A 14,512-nucleotide genomic window follows, 5' to 3' on the forward strand; every position below is an offset into this window, starting at 1 on the left:
TTTTATGAAATTTTGATATTAAAGTAAACACGATGGGGACTTCCCTGGTGGTCCAGTGGTGAAGACTCCGTGCTGCCAATGCAGGGGGCCCGGGTTCAATCCCTGGTCAGGGAACTAGATCCTGCACGCGGCAACTAAACGCACACCGCTGTGGAGATCCTGCACGCGGTAACGAAGATCCCACATGCTGCAACTAATACCCGGCACAGCCAAATAAATAAGTAAATATTTTTTAAAATAAAATAAACATGATAGTATACTTTATAGTTTTATAGGAAAAATATTTTCTGCATAATCTTTTAGGAAAAATATGAAAATGTGTAAAAATATATAATCCAAGTATACATTTGTGTTTAAAAATTTAAGTTTCATTATTTCTGTACGAGTTACACGCTAATGTTCACCATAAGTCTTAATAGTATATTCAAGAATTGCAAATTGTTTAAATTTCAAGTCACAGAATCTATTCTAATGATAGTGAAAATCTTTGTTTCAGGATATTACTATATCCTGACGTAAGATGAAGCAGAGCAAGGTGACGTAAGATGAAGCAGAGCAGTTAACTATGTACGAGCTGGTAAGTTGCCAGAATCAGGCAATAATTATTAGAATAAGACAGGAACTAGAATCAGGTGGAGGTGGACATTGTCTGGAAATGAAAAGGAAGCAGAGGTCTGAAAAATGGGCTAGCAGAGAAACAGCACTGCAAGGCTATCCAGGGCTAATACTCTGGGGAACAGAGAGGTGGTGTGCTCCCCGACCTGGTGTTTAATCAGCTGAAGCACGGCTGACCGCACCGCAGAAATCTGAGTATGAGGCACCGTCATGTGACATTATGCCTCAGGGGCCACGTAGATCACACAAGACGGGAGTAGGTTGAGATTTCTCTGCTATGAGAAAAGCCAACACTTGGTCTCAGTGTGGGGAAACCAGGAAGTGCCAGTGCAGGTGATGAGGTAGGAGAGAAACTTGGATGGTGTCTCAACATTGAGGTAATGCCAACATTGTGTTAAATGTTGCTGAGAGTTTCAACAAAATGAGAACAGAAAAATGATCACTGGATTTAACAACTACCAATTAATAACTACCCCAATCAATAAATAGAGTCAGGGATTCTATTTGACTCTATAATATCTATTTGAATGGCTGCATAGAATCCCATTGCATGGCTGTACCAAAATCTGCTCAACCAGTCCCACTGTTGAATTCTTAGCTTCTTCCCAAACTTCTAGAATCAATGTTTCTTGAGCATGCTCTCAAAGTTGGAATTGCTGGATCAAAAAAAAGTATGCATGTTCTAAAGGCTTTTTATACAGCTACCAAACTACTCTCTAGAAAGGTTTTATTAATATAATTCTACCACTCCAAGGAAATACAGTAATTGTTTTTAAAAAAAGCCTTTTCCATTTTGATAGGTGATACGCAGTATCTTATATTTGCATTTTTATTATTAACGAAGTCATATGTTTACTGATCATTGGCTATGAATAGCCTGCCCGTAATATCTCTTGCACCAAATGAGAGTTGTAAACAGGGCAAATTGGTGAAATATCTAGGAGACTGAAATGCTGGTTTAGCGAAGTGAATAAAGCATATAAAGTTGTTAGAATCACAGCTTGTGAATGTATTAGCTTTGTAACTTTCGTCAGGTAAATTCTCAGGTCCTATCTTCTCATCTGTGAAATGGGGATTAGGTCTACCTTGAAGTGTTGTGAACAATGGATAACGTACATCATACTGTTAATTATGACAATTATTCAGATGGTTATTTTGCAGAGGTAACTGCACCATGGCACAGGAATCTAAAAAATGCATAATGTTGGTTTGAAGAAACTAAGGCTATTTCTGATATTTCCGTCACCCCTATTCCTGCCCCTCCTCCCGGCAGTTGGTGGTGTCACTATGGCAACGAGCACACGCTGCCCGAGGCTCAATTCTCTGGCGGTTACAGACCTCCGCCGCCTCACTCACCGCAGACCAGCAACTCTACGACGCGTTCCTCCCACTCGGTCTCAGATTCATCTCCCTTGGCCCCTGGGCAAGGAGCCGAGGGGCAGTATGGCCAAGGCGGCAACCTCTTCGCCGCTGGAAGACTTGGATCTGAGCGGAGAGGAGGTCCAGCAGCTCACCTCCGCCTTCCAGGACCCGGAGTTCCGGCGAATGTTCTCCGAGTACGCCGAGGAGCTTACGGACCCCGAGAACCGGCGGCGCTACGAGGAGGAAATCACGGCCCTGGAGCGTGAGCGCGGGGTGGAGGTGCGGTTCGTGCACCCGGAACCGGGCCACGTGTTGCGTACCAGCCTGGATGGGACCCGGCGCTGCTTCGTGAACGTGTGCAGCAACGCGCTGGTGTGCGCGCCCAGCAGCCGGCCCGGCTCCGGGGCCGCGGCATCCGGCAGCCAGTGGTCTCTGCCCTACAGCCTGGCGCCGGGCCGCGAGTACGCTGGGGGCCGCGGAAGGCGCTACACCGTCTACGACGTCGTCTTCCACCCAGACGCTCTTGCGCTGGCCCGACGCCATGAGCGCTTCCGCCAGATGCTGGACGCCACGGCCCTGGAGGCCGTGGAGAAGCAGTTCGGCGTGAAGTTGGACCGCAGGAATGCCAAGACCCTGAAGGTCAAGTACAAGGGGACCCCGGAGGCCGCCGTGCTACGCACGCCCCTGCCGGGGGGCTCCCCGGCCCGGCCCGAGGGGGAGCCGGAGAGCCCTCTCCCCGATTTCCCCTACCCCTATCGGTACCCGGAGGCCGCCGGGAGCGCTGCGATCCCCAGGCCCCAGGCGCCCTCCCATCCGGAGGCCGTCCTGCAGCCCGCCCCCACTGAGCCTAGCTACAGCGTGGTGCAGCGCCACCACGTGGACCTCCAGGATTACCGCTGCTCTCGGGACTCGGCCCCCAGTACTGTGCCGCAGGAGCTCGTGGTCACCATCGAGCTGCCGCTGCTGCGCTCGGCTGAGCAGGCAGCGCTGGAGGTGACGGGAAAGCTGCTGTGCCTCGACTCGAGGAAACCCGACTACCGGCTGCGGCTCTCGCTCCCGTACCCGGTGGATGACAGCTGCGGCAAGGCGCAATTCAACAAGGCCCGGCGGCAGCTGGTGGTCACGCTACCTGTGGCGCCGACCGCCACGCACCCGGAGCCCGCCGCGACCCCGGAAGAGGCCGCCGACCGGCCCGGAACTGACTGCGCGCCCTGCGCTTCCGCTCACCAGGGGCAGGCGGGCCCGGCGGGGGTTGGTGGGGCGGACGAAGGCTCGGATCCCAACCGAGGCTGGACTGCAGACGCCGGGATCACCACCCCGGACGCCGCCGGGGAGGAGCACGTCTCAGCACCCGAAGAGCGGGATTTCAGCGGGCAAGAGAGATCAACAACAGGCATCCGGGAGGAGCCGCCTCCCGGAGCTGGGAACTCACCTGGGGACGGTGGCGGAGGCGCTCCTAGTACTTCATCCGGGGACCTTGACAGGGGGTCTTCTGCAGGAAAAGTGAGTGCGCGCCGAACTCTCGGCGTGGAGGCGCTGGAGGCCCGGGAAGGCACCCGCAGGGAGCCAGCTGATCGAGCCATGAGTGGTCCCGGCACCGACCGCGGGGAACCTCTGTGCCCGCCTTTGCAGTGTAATCAGGATGAAGAATCCCTGACTCTGCTCATTCAAGTGCCTTGGATCCAGCCTCAAAGTCTTCAAGGGGAAGTGACCCCCCTCTGGTACAAATTGTCCTTCTCCACCCAAGACTTAGTTTATTATTCCTTCGTTTTGCAATTTACTCCAGAGAATAAGTTGAATACCAAAGAACCAGTGGTTAGCATTTCTTCAAACAATGCAGTGATAGGACTGGCCAAATCTCCAGAGTGCCATGGACAGTGGAGAGAGTGGTATTATGGTTTAAACAACGATTCTTTGGAGGTAACAGTTCTTTCTAGAGTCCTAATATTTGAAATATTCTGTTCCACTTGCTATCACAGGCACACTCTCAGTTTATCCTAAACAAAGGATTTTCCATTATAACTTCTCTCCTGATGACTTGAAATTGATGCACTTGATGAAAGATGTTAAGTACACTTAAACGCATATTGAAAAAAACGAAAAAAACTTAACGCATCCTCTCTGGTGGATGGGTTTCAAATCTTCACAGTTGCCCTTGAGAAGGGCTGTAACTTTAGTCATATTCTCAAAGGGGTTGTGACACAAATAGGTTTAAGAGGCATTCTATTATGGCCATATTTTAAGTTGGTAAATAGCTTTTTCCAAACTTAGAAAGTAAATAGTTTACTTCCGGAGAGCAAAAGTAACTCAGCCTGTGCCACACAGTTCTTTTGTAGGAAAACCAACTCGCAGGTGTGAATCTAAATCCCTTGCCCTCTCGGCCATATGGTACTGCTTAATTTCAGTCGCTGATATTGGTGGGGTTGTTTTCTGGTGGGCGTTATATTACATTGAAGTTACCTCTTTTTGCATCTGTTTTAATCTGTTCCCTGCTAGTACTTGACACAATGGCTGGCATTTAACGAAGTGTGATATAAGCCTTTGTTGGTACCAACATCACATCAGCTACATCTCTTTTGGGCAAAAACTGGGGCTGTGCATTATCAGGTTTACCTAGGATATCATTTTGTAGTTGCTACTATACCTTTCAGATTACCGAGGATCTTGAGATTCAATATTCCAGTACTATTGGCAAATACTGGAAAAAAAAAGTTTGACGTTCTATAGAACTTTTTAAACTCATAAGTGAACAATTAATTGGTATTTTTGATTGAGGTTTGTATCAATGTTACATGTAAATTTTTTTTAGCTCTTTTAAGATATTCAAGGGTTAAATTCCCAAATTCACAATACTAGTTGCACAGATTATATATTAAAAATTAAGTTTGGGGCCTTGGGCTTTAACCTGCCAGGAAGTTTTACTTCTTCCTGTATTTTTCTAGAAATTTGCTAATAAGTTAAATTTTTATTTTATGAGGTGTATCTTCTGTGAGAAGTGGTTAATTTGAAAACCTCCAAAAATGGTAAAGTAAATAGCCAGGGCTAGGTAAAATACTTTGTGAGAATATAAAATATGAAATCGACTATCTGTTTATGTCATCAGAAGGGGAAATTTAGGAAAGGGCAGTCGTTTTCCTGTAATTGTTTTAATAAATGTGAAAATAACTCACAATGTGGGAAAAAAAACTATATGGACAAGCATTTGAGAGAATACTAAAGAATGTATTTTCTTACCTAGCCAAAAACTAAAAGGCAAACTGGTCACACAAAATTAAATAGATCCTGTCTGTGTATCTTTTGCTGACTCATTAGGAAGTGTTCTAAAATTAAATTGCATTTTCTAGCTTGGACTGCATTTATAACTCTAGAGGTGATGTTACTCTTACAAAATAGAGGGGGAAAAAAAGGAAGATAATTTGTAAGTAAGATTACTTGGAGGGAAAACATACCTCAGATTTAATAGAGACCTAGAAAAGGAACTAAGACTTGTCTTCTAGGGTCTTTTCCTATATATGTGTGTACTCCTGCTGTTCTTATTGCTCTGTACAATACTCAGTTTTCTTTTGCCAAAACAGCATAGGAATAACATTAAAATAAACATTTTAAAAGTGCAATTCTGAACTGTGTGAGAACTTTTATGAGCTGGTTTTAGATACAACTCTGTCAAGTATGACCAATAAGGTAGAATTTTTTTTTCTCTTTTTATTTTAGGAAAGGTTATTTGTCAGTGAAGAAAACGTTAATGAGTTTCTTGAAGAGGTCCTGAGCCCTCCATTCAAACAGACAATGCCCCTAACCCCACCATTAATTGAAGTTCTTCAGGTTACTGATAGTAAGATTGAAATACATGCAAAGGTAAGGATTTTGGTGGGCTCTATAGAGTCGTGATTTGGGACAAGGTTGAAGCCTAACAGATAACTTAATTCTTGATTTCTTTATATGATAACTTTAAACTAAGTGGACATGATGGCTGGGAAGAGTGATGTTAAGAGGAATAAAGACTTTTTTATATGTATTTTACTATTAAACATCTGCAGTTCATTTTCACTTATGTTATCTCCTTTAATCCCAAAATAACTGTTCAGTGAGGAATGGAGAGAAACTAACATTTGGGAATTATGAGTATTAGTCCAGGGACAAACAGCTTTTTTTTGACTCTCAAACCATGGGAACTATGTCATCCAGTTTGTTCTTTCTAGTTGAACTTAAGTTTGGTTATTTTTATAGTCTTCAGTATTGGACACAAATGAGTAACTAGGACAATTGACTTGTAATGTGAATTCAGGGGAAAGAGGCTCTAAAGAATCACAGAAATACAAGAAAATTCAAGAAATTCAAGAATGCCCTTATAAGAATGACTGCTAATGGGTTTTATAGGCCATGTTAAAAGGTTTGTAGGCCAGGATTATTTTATCCTGAAAGAGATGAAGGGTCAATGAAAGTATTTAATCAGAGAATCAATGCCAGGTTTGTATGATTAAAATATGACTGGCAGCATTTGGAGAATGACTTTGAGGGGGAAGCCAGAGGGCCTATCTGTAAGTCTACTGGGTTATTCCTTCACAACTTAAAAAAGTTTCCAGCGGGTACAATTTACTTTTCTATTTGTTTCAAGGAATTATTAATTTGCTGTTTCTCCTGACATAGTTGCAAGAATGTAGTAACTCTGAGCAGCTTCATGAGAAGGAAGAAAGAGTCAATGAAGGAAGTCATCTAACTGAAAAAGAACGTCTACAGCATGCTACTACCTCAGCTGATTCCAATTCATCTGTAGCAGTCAAAGTACTAGAAACAGACAGTTGTGGTTCAGTTGCATGCTTGCAACAAGGGGCCCTTGATGTTTCTCAAAAGCCGTTTGCAAAGTCTCAGCAACCTGAGTCAAAAATGGAACCTGAATTTATAAAAGACAAAAGTGCTGTTCACTCAAATGATGAAAAAGATAATTTAAAAGAACCAGTAATAACTGAAGAGAAAGAATTAGATGGAGATCACCTATCTTCATTACTGAACAAAACTGAAGTTCACAATACACCTGGTTTTGACAACATAAAGGAAACCAATATGCAAGATGGTCGTGTGCAGATTATTAAAGATCATGTGACTCATTGCTCATTCAGTTTTCAGAATTCTTTGCTTTATGACTTGGATTAATTCTGTATCATCTTAGAATTTAAAGGCTGAGTAAAAACTTATGGACTAAAAATAGACTGTTTACTATCTTAAAACCAAAGGTATTCAAGAAAGTATAAAATTTGCAATTTTTATTCTCATGGGGATACTGAAGCTATTTATTTTTTTGCATGTAGAGTTTATACAAAGCTTCCTTAATTATGGAAATAAGTTTTGTGATTCCTCTGATGTATATTTTTTCTAATAGTTAAACATTTAGTTTTAATACAACCTATTTATATTTACTTCTGTGCTGTTTTTGGCTTTTGTTTGCCATTACTTTAATAAAATTTCAAAATAAATACTCATTAAAAGTTGTGTCTGTCACAAAGAGTATTTCTAAAGAATGCAATTAACTAGAAGCACACTAGAGTGCATGTGTTGGTGGGAGGAGAATCTCAAAACTATGCATTTGTCTCACTAAATAGGATGTACTTATGCTTGTCATAGAGATTCTGAAAGAACTTTACTAACCAATATTAAAAGATCCAAACAATACAAATACACTGAAATTTAGTATTTTTGCTTCAACTGTGTATTTTACTCTTCTCATATATGTCACCATGTATATATATGTGTGTATACATATATATATAAATAACAGGTTATTTGTTAATGACCTTGAAAATTCAAAATTTTAAAATAATTTTTTGGAAATTATTCAAACATCCCTTGGTTTTATAGAATTAATTTACAAATTTTAGAACAGGACAAATTGTCTAAGAATTTGCTCCAATAGGAAAATTGTCTTCATTATATTATTACATGAAAACAACAAGAGCTAGTGTTTTCTAATCAATTTCTTTTATAACACCTAAAAGAGGGCAGCAGATAATTTATCAACAGTGGCTAAGTTACGAATTTTGTGGAATAGTATTTTTATTTGAGGCCAGGAGAAAATCCCAACAGATTTTTTTTCCTCACAAAAAATTTTAGGACAACATGAAAGACAATATAGAAAGGAAAATATTTGTTGATCTAATCGCTGACCCCAAGGCCTTGAGCTGATCTATTTCTGTTCCAAAAACAGCTACTAATTCAAACCTCTGGCCTTACCTTAGTCCCGGAAACTAATTTCTTTAGTCCTTTGAACTAGGGAGGTCAGGTCAGAGCACCAAAAACTGGTACGAAGCCTAGCAGTTCATTCTGATTTACATTTATAACCCCAGTAAAACCTGGAACCAGCGGGCTGAGGGCAGTATAAAGGTAGCTCATAAAGCAAGAGAACTATTTGCTCCATTGTAGATGACCATATACATTTTTCAACCATAATAGGAATCTTAATTTGATGGAATAATAGTTTTGAGACTGTCCATTAGGTACACAGTTTTCTTAGATTAAAATGACTATTGCAGTACCTACACAGAAAGTAGTCTATGATTGAATACAATTATATACTGTTAAGGAAAACTTTCATGTTAAATATGGAGTAAATTTTAAGCCTGCTTCCTATTATTTACTGTCTGTCCTTTTAAAAAGTACGATTTCTGTTAAAATAAAGCTGGCACTAGAACATGTTTCACTTTGGCAGGACTGAACTTTGTATCATTTCTGGCTGTACTTCACTTACACAGCAGCTTTTTATTGCTCATTATCTATGCCTGGCTAATTTGAAAGCCAGTTTCTTCCAAAGGGATGCACTGTCAAGAGCTGGGTTTTCTTTATTTCAAACTCAGTTATACAATGTACAGATAATATGTAATGCTAACTTTAAACCTTGTAGAATGTCTTTACTGGATTTTGGTGTAAAAATTTATTCTGCAAAATGATCAGGAATCTTTTTATGCAAAAATGAGTATTTTATTTTGGCAGCACTAAAAGAAAAAAAAAAACCACTGTATTTCTACATTGAGGTGAAAACAGTGTTTAAACTTTCTTATCAATCAAATACATTCCAAAAGAAAGTGTGTTCTATGAAGGTTCCAAAGCACGGCAAATCTTAACACAATAATACAGGAATCTTTAATACTGAAAATGACTCTGTTCTGACAGGGTGTTTAACATAACTTTCCAGTTATAAAACCAGTGAAACAATCCCTTCCTAGTAACTGTGTCAAGAGTGAAGCTGGGCTTGTTCCATTAATACTCTTAACACTTTGATTGTAATACTTTTTACTAATATGACAATTTTAAATAAATTCTGCTGTACTTGAAGTCTTGAACGTGGAAAAGTGTACAAAGTTCCGGATAAAAAGATTAATAGATGCAATTTAAATAAAATTTCTCCTCTTCTTTCTTATCAATTAACAATAATGATTACCTTTAGCAGATACACATTGAGCTTTAAAACGCAATTCTCAAAATGAAAACTTGTTTTACATCTTAATCAGACATAAAAGGAAAAGATTACTATATTGGGACACCTTTTACGAGAATTCTGTTGTTGTTGTACTAAAGCAGAAACCAGTTCCTAAACCCTTTTATTCAATTGTATATTCTGTTTGGACAAATATCAAAAATAGAAGACTGTCACTACTTTTGCTTTTGTAATTGTGATTTTTTTACTGCAGTCTTCTATAACTTTTACAGAGTTCATGGTCCCTAATATCTCCCCACCCTCCATTTTTCCTAGGTGGGGAAAGGGCTGCCATAAACTTCTCACTGATAGTTAGAGTTTCTGGAAACAGGTACTGTTTGTTATTATTTAAGAGTGACTCAATTTGGGCACTCTGGGTGGATGGTCTACAGGTTTTTTGGTGGTGCATACCACAGTCTCCAGCATGAAAAATCCTAGGAACTTGAGGAACCAGCACTTTCCAGAATTTTGGAAGGCAAGATACAGTCAAATACTGAAGGGTCCAGTCCCAGTTATAATCATCGTAAGTACAGAAAGTATCTGTGCACTCAATCAGCTTCTGATAGGCATCCCGGGTCAAGGCCAGACCCATATTGTGCTCTGTGGATTTCCACGTTTTCACATCTACCTTGTCAGCAACGCCATAGAAACTGCGAATGGCAGTATAGGTCCCCAGGGAGAGAACATCACACTCAGGACACTCTTGCTGCTTTAATTGCCACATCTTTTTGAAGACATGGTAAAAGTCAGGGGCTAAGTAGTGATCCTCTTCTAGGAAAAGTATGAGGCCAGCATAGTCTCGAAGGACTTTGATCCTCTCCCATACAAAATGCAGCTTCCACCACCAGTGGTGTTTGGTTTGGGAGAATTTGGCCTCTCTATAATGGCCGAAGGAGTCGGGATATTCAGCATTAATGCATCCCATCTGCAAAGCTGCATTCTTCTCCACGTCTCTGGGGCAATCTCTGGGGTCAGTGCCCGGAAACTCGTTGGGGTACAACTGAATACTAAAAGGAAAGAACACCTGCAGAACCGGACAGAAATCCACTCCAGCAATCAGCTGATTGATCTCGGTCGACCAAAAGTCATGGCTAAAGATAACGAAGACGTTGTCGATTCCCTGGGCTTTTCGAAGTGAGTCCAGCAGCAGTTTGAGGTATTCAGGCCGGTTGTGCACCTGGACCACCAGCACCAGCTCTCGGGGGGCCCAGGAGCCGGCCTTACCTACATTCCTCACCGTCTGGTCAAAGTTCAGCTGGTACACTAAGGACCGGTACCGCAGCGTCAGGTTGTCCACCTCGGGGTGCGGGGCCGCCGCGACTAGCGGAGCCGCCGACTCGTTGGAGCCCCGGCGGATGCCCACGGACACGGCGGGATGGTCCCCGGCCCGGGCGCCTGCACCCCGCGCGGGCTCGGCGTCCAGCAGCGGCGGGGCGAGGGCCTCGTTCTTCCTTTGTCGCCCATTGCTGCTCCAGAGGACGAAGCCGCAAGCGGCCACCACGAGCGTCAAGATCAGCACCTTCCGCTTGTAGATACGGAACCTCATGGTCTCCGGCGCCAGGAGCGCAGGCAGGCAGACGGGCGCGGAAAGGAGCTAGAGGCTCCGGCGCGGAAGGGGCGGGCGGGCGGCGGCCGTGGCCTGCAGCAGTCGGAACTGGCCCGCGCGGCTGTCCTCGCTAACTCATCCCGGGCCCCGGGGGTCCTGGGGCCCGAAGGCTCTCAGCTCCCCCGCGCCGCCCGGGCTCCACACATCGTCGCCTGGCAGCTGCAGCTCGGGCACCGGCCCCGCCGCTAGGAGCCGCGGCACGGCGTCGCCTCGGTCCTCTCCATCCAGCACGGGTCCCGGAAGAAGCCTGTCGCGGCCCCACCGCACTCCGGCTCCGTTACCTGCGCTTCCAGCGGCCCTGCGTCCTCTGTGCTCTCATCTTTACGCGGCCCCGGGCGTCTCAGACCAAGGGACGTACCCTCGCCCCACTCCGGCGGTGACTGTCCTGACAACCAGCGACCGGCCCGCCGTACGCCGCGGTCCCCGGACCCACACCCCTCCGCCCCGCCCCTCGGGCCGTCGGTTGGCGCTTCCCGGTCGAGTCTGGAGACGCACGGCCGTCGCCGCCCGCTGCCTATTGGGCCGCAGCGCGGTCGCTCAGGCTCAGTTCCTACATCCGGGGCGTTCCTTCCTTTCCTGTGAGGCGTGAGCAGAACGAGGCCGGAGCGTGGACGCGGGTTTTCCAGGTAAGCGGGGTGCGGGGCGGTGGCGATTCCGGCTGGAGTCCCCAGTGCTCAGGATCCAGGGCTGGGCCGTGTGGGCCCTGGTAGGAGAGGGAGGGCGAGGCCCGCCGCCTTGGTTGGTGGATTTCAAAAACGGGCTTCTCCCTTCCGGAAAGGGGCTCTCGCAAGGCGGCTGCTGGGCCGGGAGGCACTTATTAGGGACACGTCAGCCTTCAGGGCTGCTGAGGAAAGGATGACGATGCTTCGGAGGGAAAAGTGAAACCAGGCTGATGCGGTTCTCGGAGAAGGGACGGGGCGGGCCGTGGAGGTGGCTCTACACCGCGCCCCGAGTCGGGCATGCCCGGGAGCTAGAACATGGAAGGAGAGGGTGCGCGGAGAGGCGAAAATAAACTCTAGCCTCGGCCTTCTTTCTCTGCCGAAGAAAATCAGGTATCACACCACTACGCTTTAGCTGTTGGGCCACGGTAAATTAAGCCCCAGAGGAACCCACTTTGTGGGGGAAACTGTACTGGGCGTCCCTGTGTTGCTGCTCTTGCTGTTTGCTGCTCTTGATGTTTTTCAGTGAGTTTCATTCTATAAATGCTCCAATAATTTAAGGATTTCCAAAAGCTGTGCACGTACATGTGCATTTACTCATACAGAAAAAGAATACTTGGTGCAGTTATACGTTACTGACTTGTGTAATGTTATCTTCCTATAAATATTTATAAAACACTTGAATTTTCAAAATGTTTAACGTTTGCTGCCGTATTTTAAATATTTTACAACAGTTTTCATCGTGAAGACACCTCTACTGCAAAGATGGTCAATGTACCTAAAACCCGAAGGACTTTCTGTAAGAAGTGTGGAAAGCATCAGCCTCACAAAGTGACCCAGTATAAGAAGGGCAAAGATTCCCTGTATGCCCAGGGAAAGAGGCGCTATGATCGGAAGCAGAGTGGCTATGGTGGGCAAACAAAGCCAATTTTCCGGAAGAAGGCTAAAACCACAAAGAAGATCGTACTGAGGCTTGAATGTGTTGAGCCCAACTGCAGGTCCAAGAGGATGCTGGCCATTAAGAGATGCAAGCATTTTGAACTCGGAGGAGATAAGAAGAGAAAGGGCCAAGTGATCCAATTCTAAGCTTTGGGAATTTTTTGTTCTTTTATTTTTGAGAGCAAAATGTTTAAGTTATAGAAAAATTGCCTGTATGAGAATAAATACAGTGATATTCTTACTCAAATCTTTTGTATTTTTTAAAATATAAGTAAAATCACAGGCCTAATTTGGCTGTAAATTAAAGAAATAATGGTAAATTATTTGTAAGTGAACTAAGGTTCATCCTCTTATCTAATTCATTATTTAAATTTAGTTCCACAAAAATTGGCATCTTGTATTTATATAAAAAGAAGGTGGGCTTCCCTGGTGGCGCAGTGGTTAAGAATCCACCTGCTGATGCAGGGGACACAGGTTCAAGCCCTGGTCCGGGAAGATCCCACATGCCGCAGAGCAACTAACTAAGCCCATGCGCCACAACTACTGAAGCCCACACGCCTAGAGCCCGAGCTCTGCAAAAAGAGAAGCCATCCAGTGAGAAGCCCGTGCACGGCAAGGAAGAGTAGCTCCCGCTCACCGCAACTAAAGAAAGCCGTGTGCAGTAACAAAGACCCAATGCGGCCAAAAATAAAGACCCTGCTTTTTGTAAATGAATTTTAGGCTAAGATGCTTACAATGGGGATGGCTTGTAGATGAGCAAGAATGCAAAGGGCTAGGGTGTAGGAATAACATGGTGGGCACTTATTCCCAACACAGACTTTTTTTTTTTTTTTTTTTTTGCGGTAAGCGGGCCTCTCACTGTTGCGGCCTCTCCCGTTGCAGAGCACAGGCTCCGGACGCGAAGGCTCAGCGGCCATGGCTCACGGGCCCAGCCGCTCTGCGGCATGTGGGATCTTCCGGACCAGGGCATGAACCCATGTCCCCTGCATCAGCAGGCGGACTCAACCACTGCGCCACCAGGGAAGCCCCCCAACAGACTTTTATATCTACATTTATTGATGAAGAAATAATTGTCTTTCTACAGGAACATGTAAAAATCAGATATGCACTAAATTTTAACTATGCCACAAAACTTCACTTTTTAAAGAACCACGTTTTAATATAGTTTTATAATATTTTCAGGCAATGTCTCACCAATTTATGAGTTCAGAAAATCCTAAGATACTTAATTACAGAATTCTTAGTTTTAAAGAGCAAAAGTGAATTAACTTTTAGAAGGCAGTATAAAGCCTGGGCTGGAAATCCCCGATCTAGGTTCACAGAGAGGATTTTTCTCCAGATACTTACACTCTTTCCCCTCCTTTGTTCCCAGAGGCTAGTTCTGACACTGTTGCAGCGATCTAGGAGAGAGGCTGATTTGAAAGACAGTGGGAATGAGGAGAATGAAACAGTTCTGCTTCCATTTTCCAAGATTCTTTTAAGTTGGTTCCTTTTATATATCCTCTGCTCTAGTTCAAATCCTAATCATCCTTTAGCTGGTATATTGTGGCTGATATATTGCTATCAGTTTTTTAATTAAAAAACTTAAACATATTAAGTGACTAAAACAAAAAGAACCACCCTCATATAATACAGAACTTAGTAAACGTAGCAATTTTCTGCTACTCCCACCCAACCCCAAAACTTCATTCCAGCCCTAAAAATTAAAAATCTTAGAAATCACAACAAAGATTATGGAATTAATATTATAAAACTTGTAAAAGCTTAAGTCTGTCCAAAGCAACTCCTACTTTATGTATGGTGAATATAAAATTCCATATATATTTAGAATAATACCTGAAAAACACAAAAGTGCTTAAAAACTTA

At 44.0% G+C, this 14,512-nt stretch overlaps 3 protein-coding genes and 1 non-coding gene across 5 annotated transcripts; 3 read left to right on the plus strand and 1 right to left on the minus strand.

Moving 5' to 3' along the window:
• Nucleotides 1–41: 41 nt before the first annotated feature.
• TRNAG-GCC (transfer RNA glycine (anticodon GCC)) lies at nucleotides 42–114 on the plus strand. The gene has a single exon. It is a non-coding gene; the product is annotated as a tRNA-Gly (tRNA).
• Nucleotides 115–345: 231 nt separating this feature from the next.
• On the plus strand, nucleotides 346–7,633 carry DNAAF2 (dynein axonemal assembly factor 2). Its single transcript, XM_060004606.1, has 3 exons — nucleotides 346–3,897; nucleotides 5,689–5,832; nucleotides 6,625–7,633. The coding sequence occupies exons 1-3, from the start codon at nucleotides 1,810–1,812 to the stop codon at nucleotides 7,126–7,128; spliced, it is 2,736 nt and encodes a 911-aa protein (XP_059860589.1). The 5' UTR covers nucleotides 346–1,809; the 3' UTR covers nucleotides 7,129–7,633.
• A 1,113-nt stretch (nucleotides 7,634–8,746) lies between these two features.
• Nucleotides 8,747–11,454, minus strand: MGAT2 (alpha-1,6-mannosyl-glycoprotein 2-beta-N-acetylglucosaminyltransferase). The gene has a single exon (XM_060004609.1). The coding sequence runs from the start codon at nucleotides 10,986–10,988 to the stop codon at nucleotides 9,648–9,650; it is 1,341 nt and encodes a 446-aa protein (XP_059860592.1). The 5' UTR covers nucleotides 10,989–11,454; the 3' UTR covers nucleotides 8,747–9,647.
• Nucleotides 11,455–11,521: 67 nt separating this feature from the next.
• Nucleotides 11,522–12,887, plus strand: RPL36AL (ribosomal protein L36a like). 2 transcript variants are annotated; one of them, XM_060004611.2, is made up of 2 exons: nucleotides 11,522–11,674; nucleotides 12,442–12,887. In XM_060004611.2, exon 2 carries the CDS (start codon nucleotides 12,473–12,475, stop codon nucleotides 12,791–12,793), a length of 321 nt encoding a protein of 106 aa, XP_059860594.1. In that variant the 5' UTR covers nucleotides 11,522–11,674; nucleotides 12,442–12,472; the 3' UTR covers nucleotides 12,794–12,887. The 2 variants fall into 2 exon arrangements, with proteins under 2 accessions (XP_059860594.1, XP_059860595.1); XM_060004612.1 differs by lacking the exon at nucleotides 11,522–11,674 and adding an exon at nucleotides 11,904–12,100.
• Nucleotides 12,888–14,512: the final 1,625 nt, after the last annotated feature.

Source organism: Delphinus delphis, chromosome 2 (assembly GCF_949987515.2).
Source record: "Delphinus delphis chromosome 2, mDelDel1.2, whole genome shotgun sequence".
Taxonomy (NCBI): domain Eukaryota; kingdom Metazoa; phylum Chordata; class Mammalia; order Artiodactyla; family Delphinidae; genus Delphinus; species Delphinus delphis.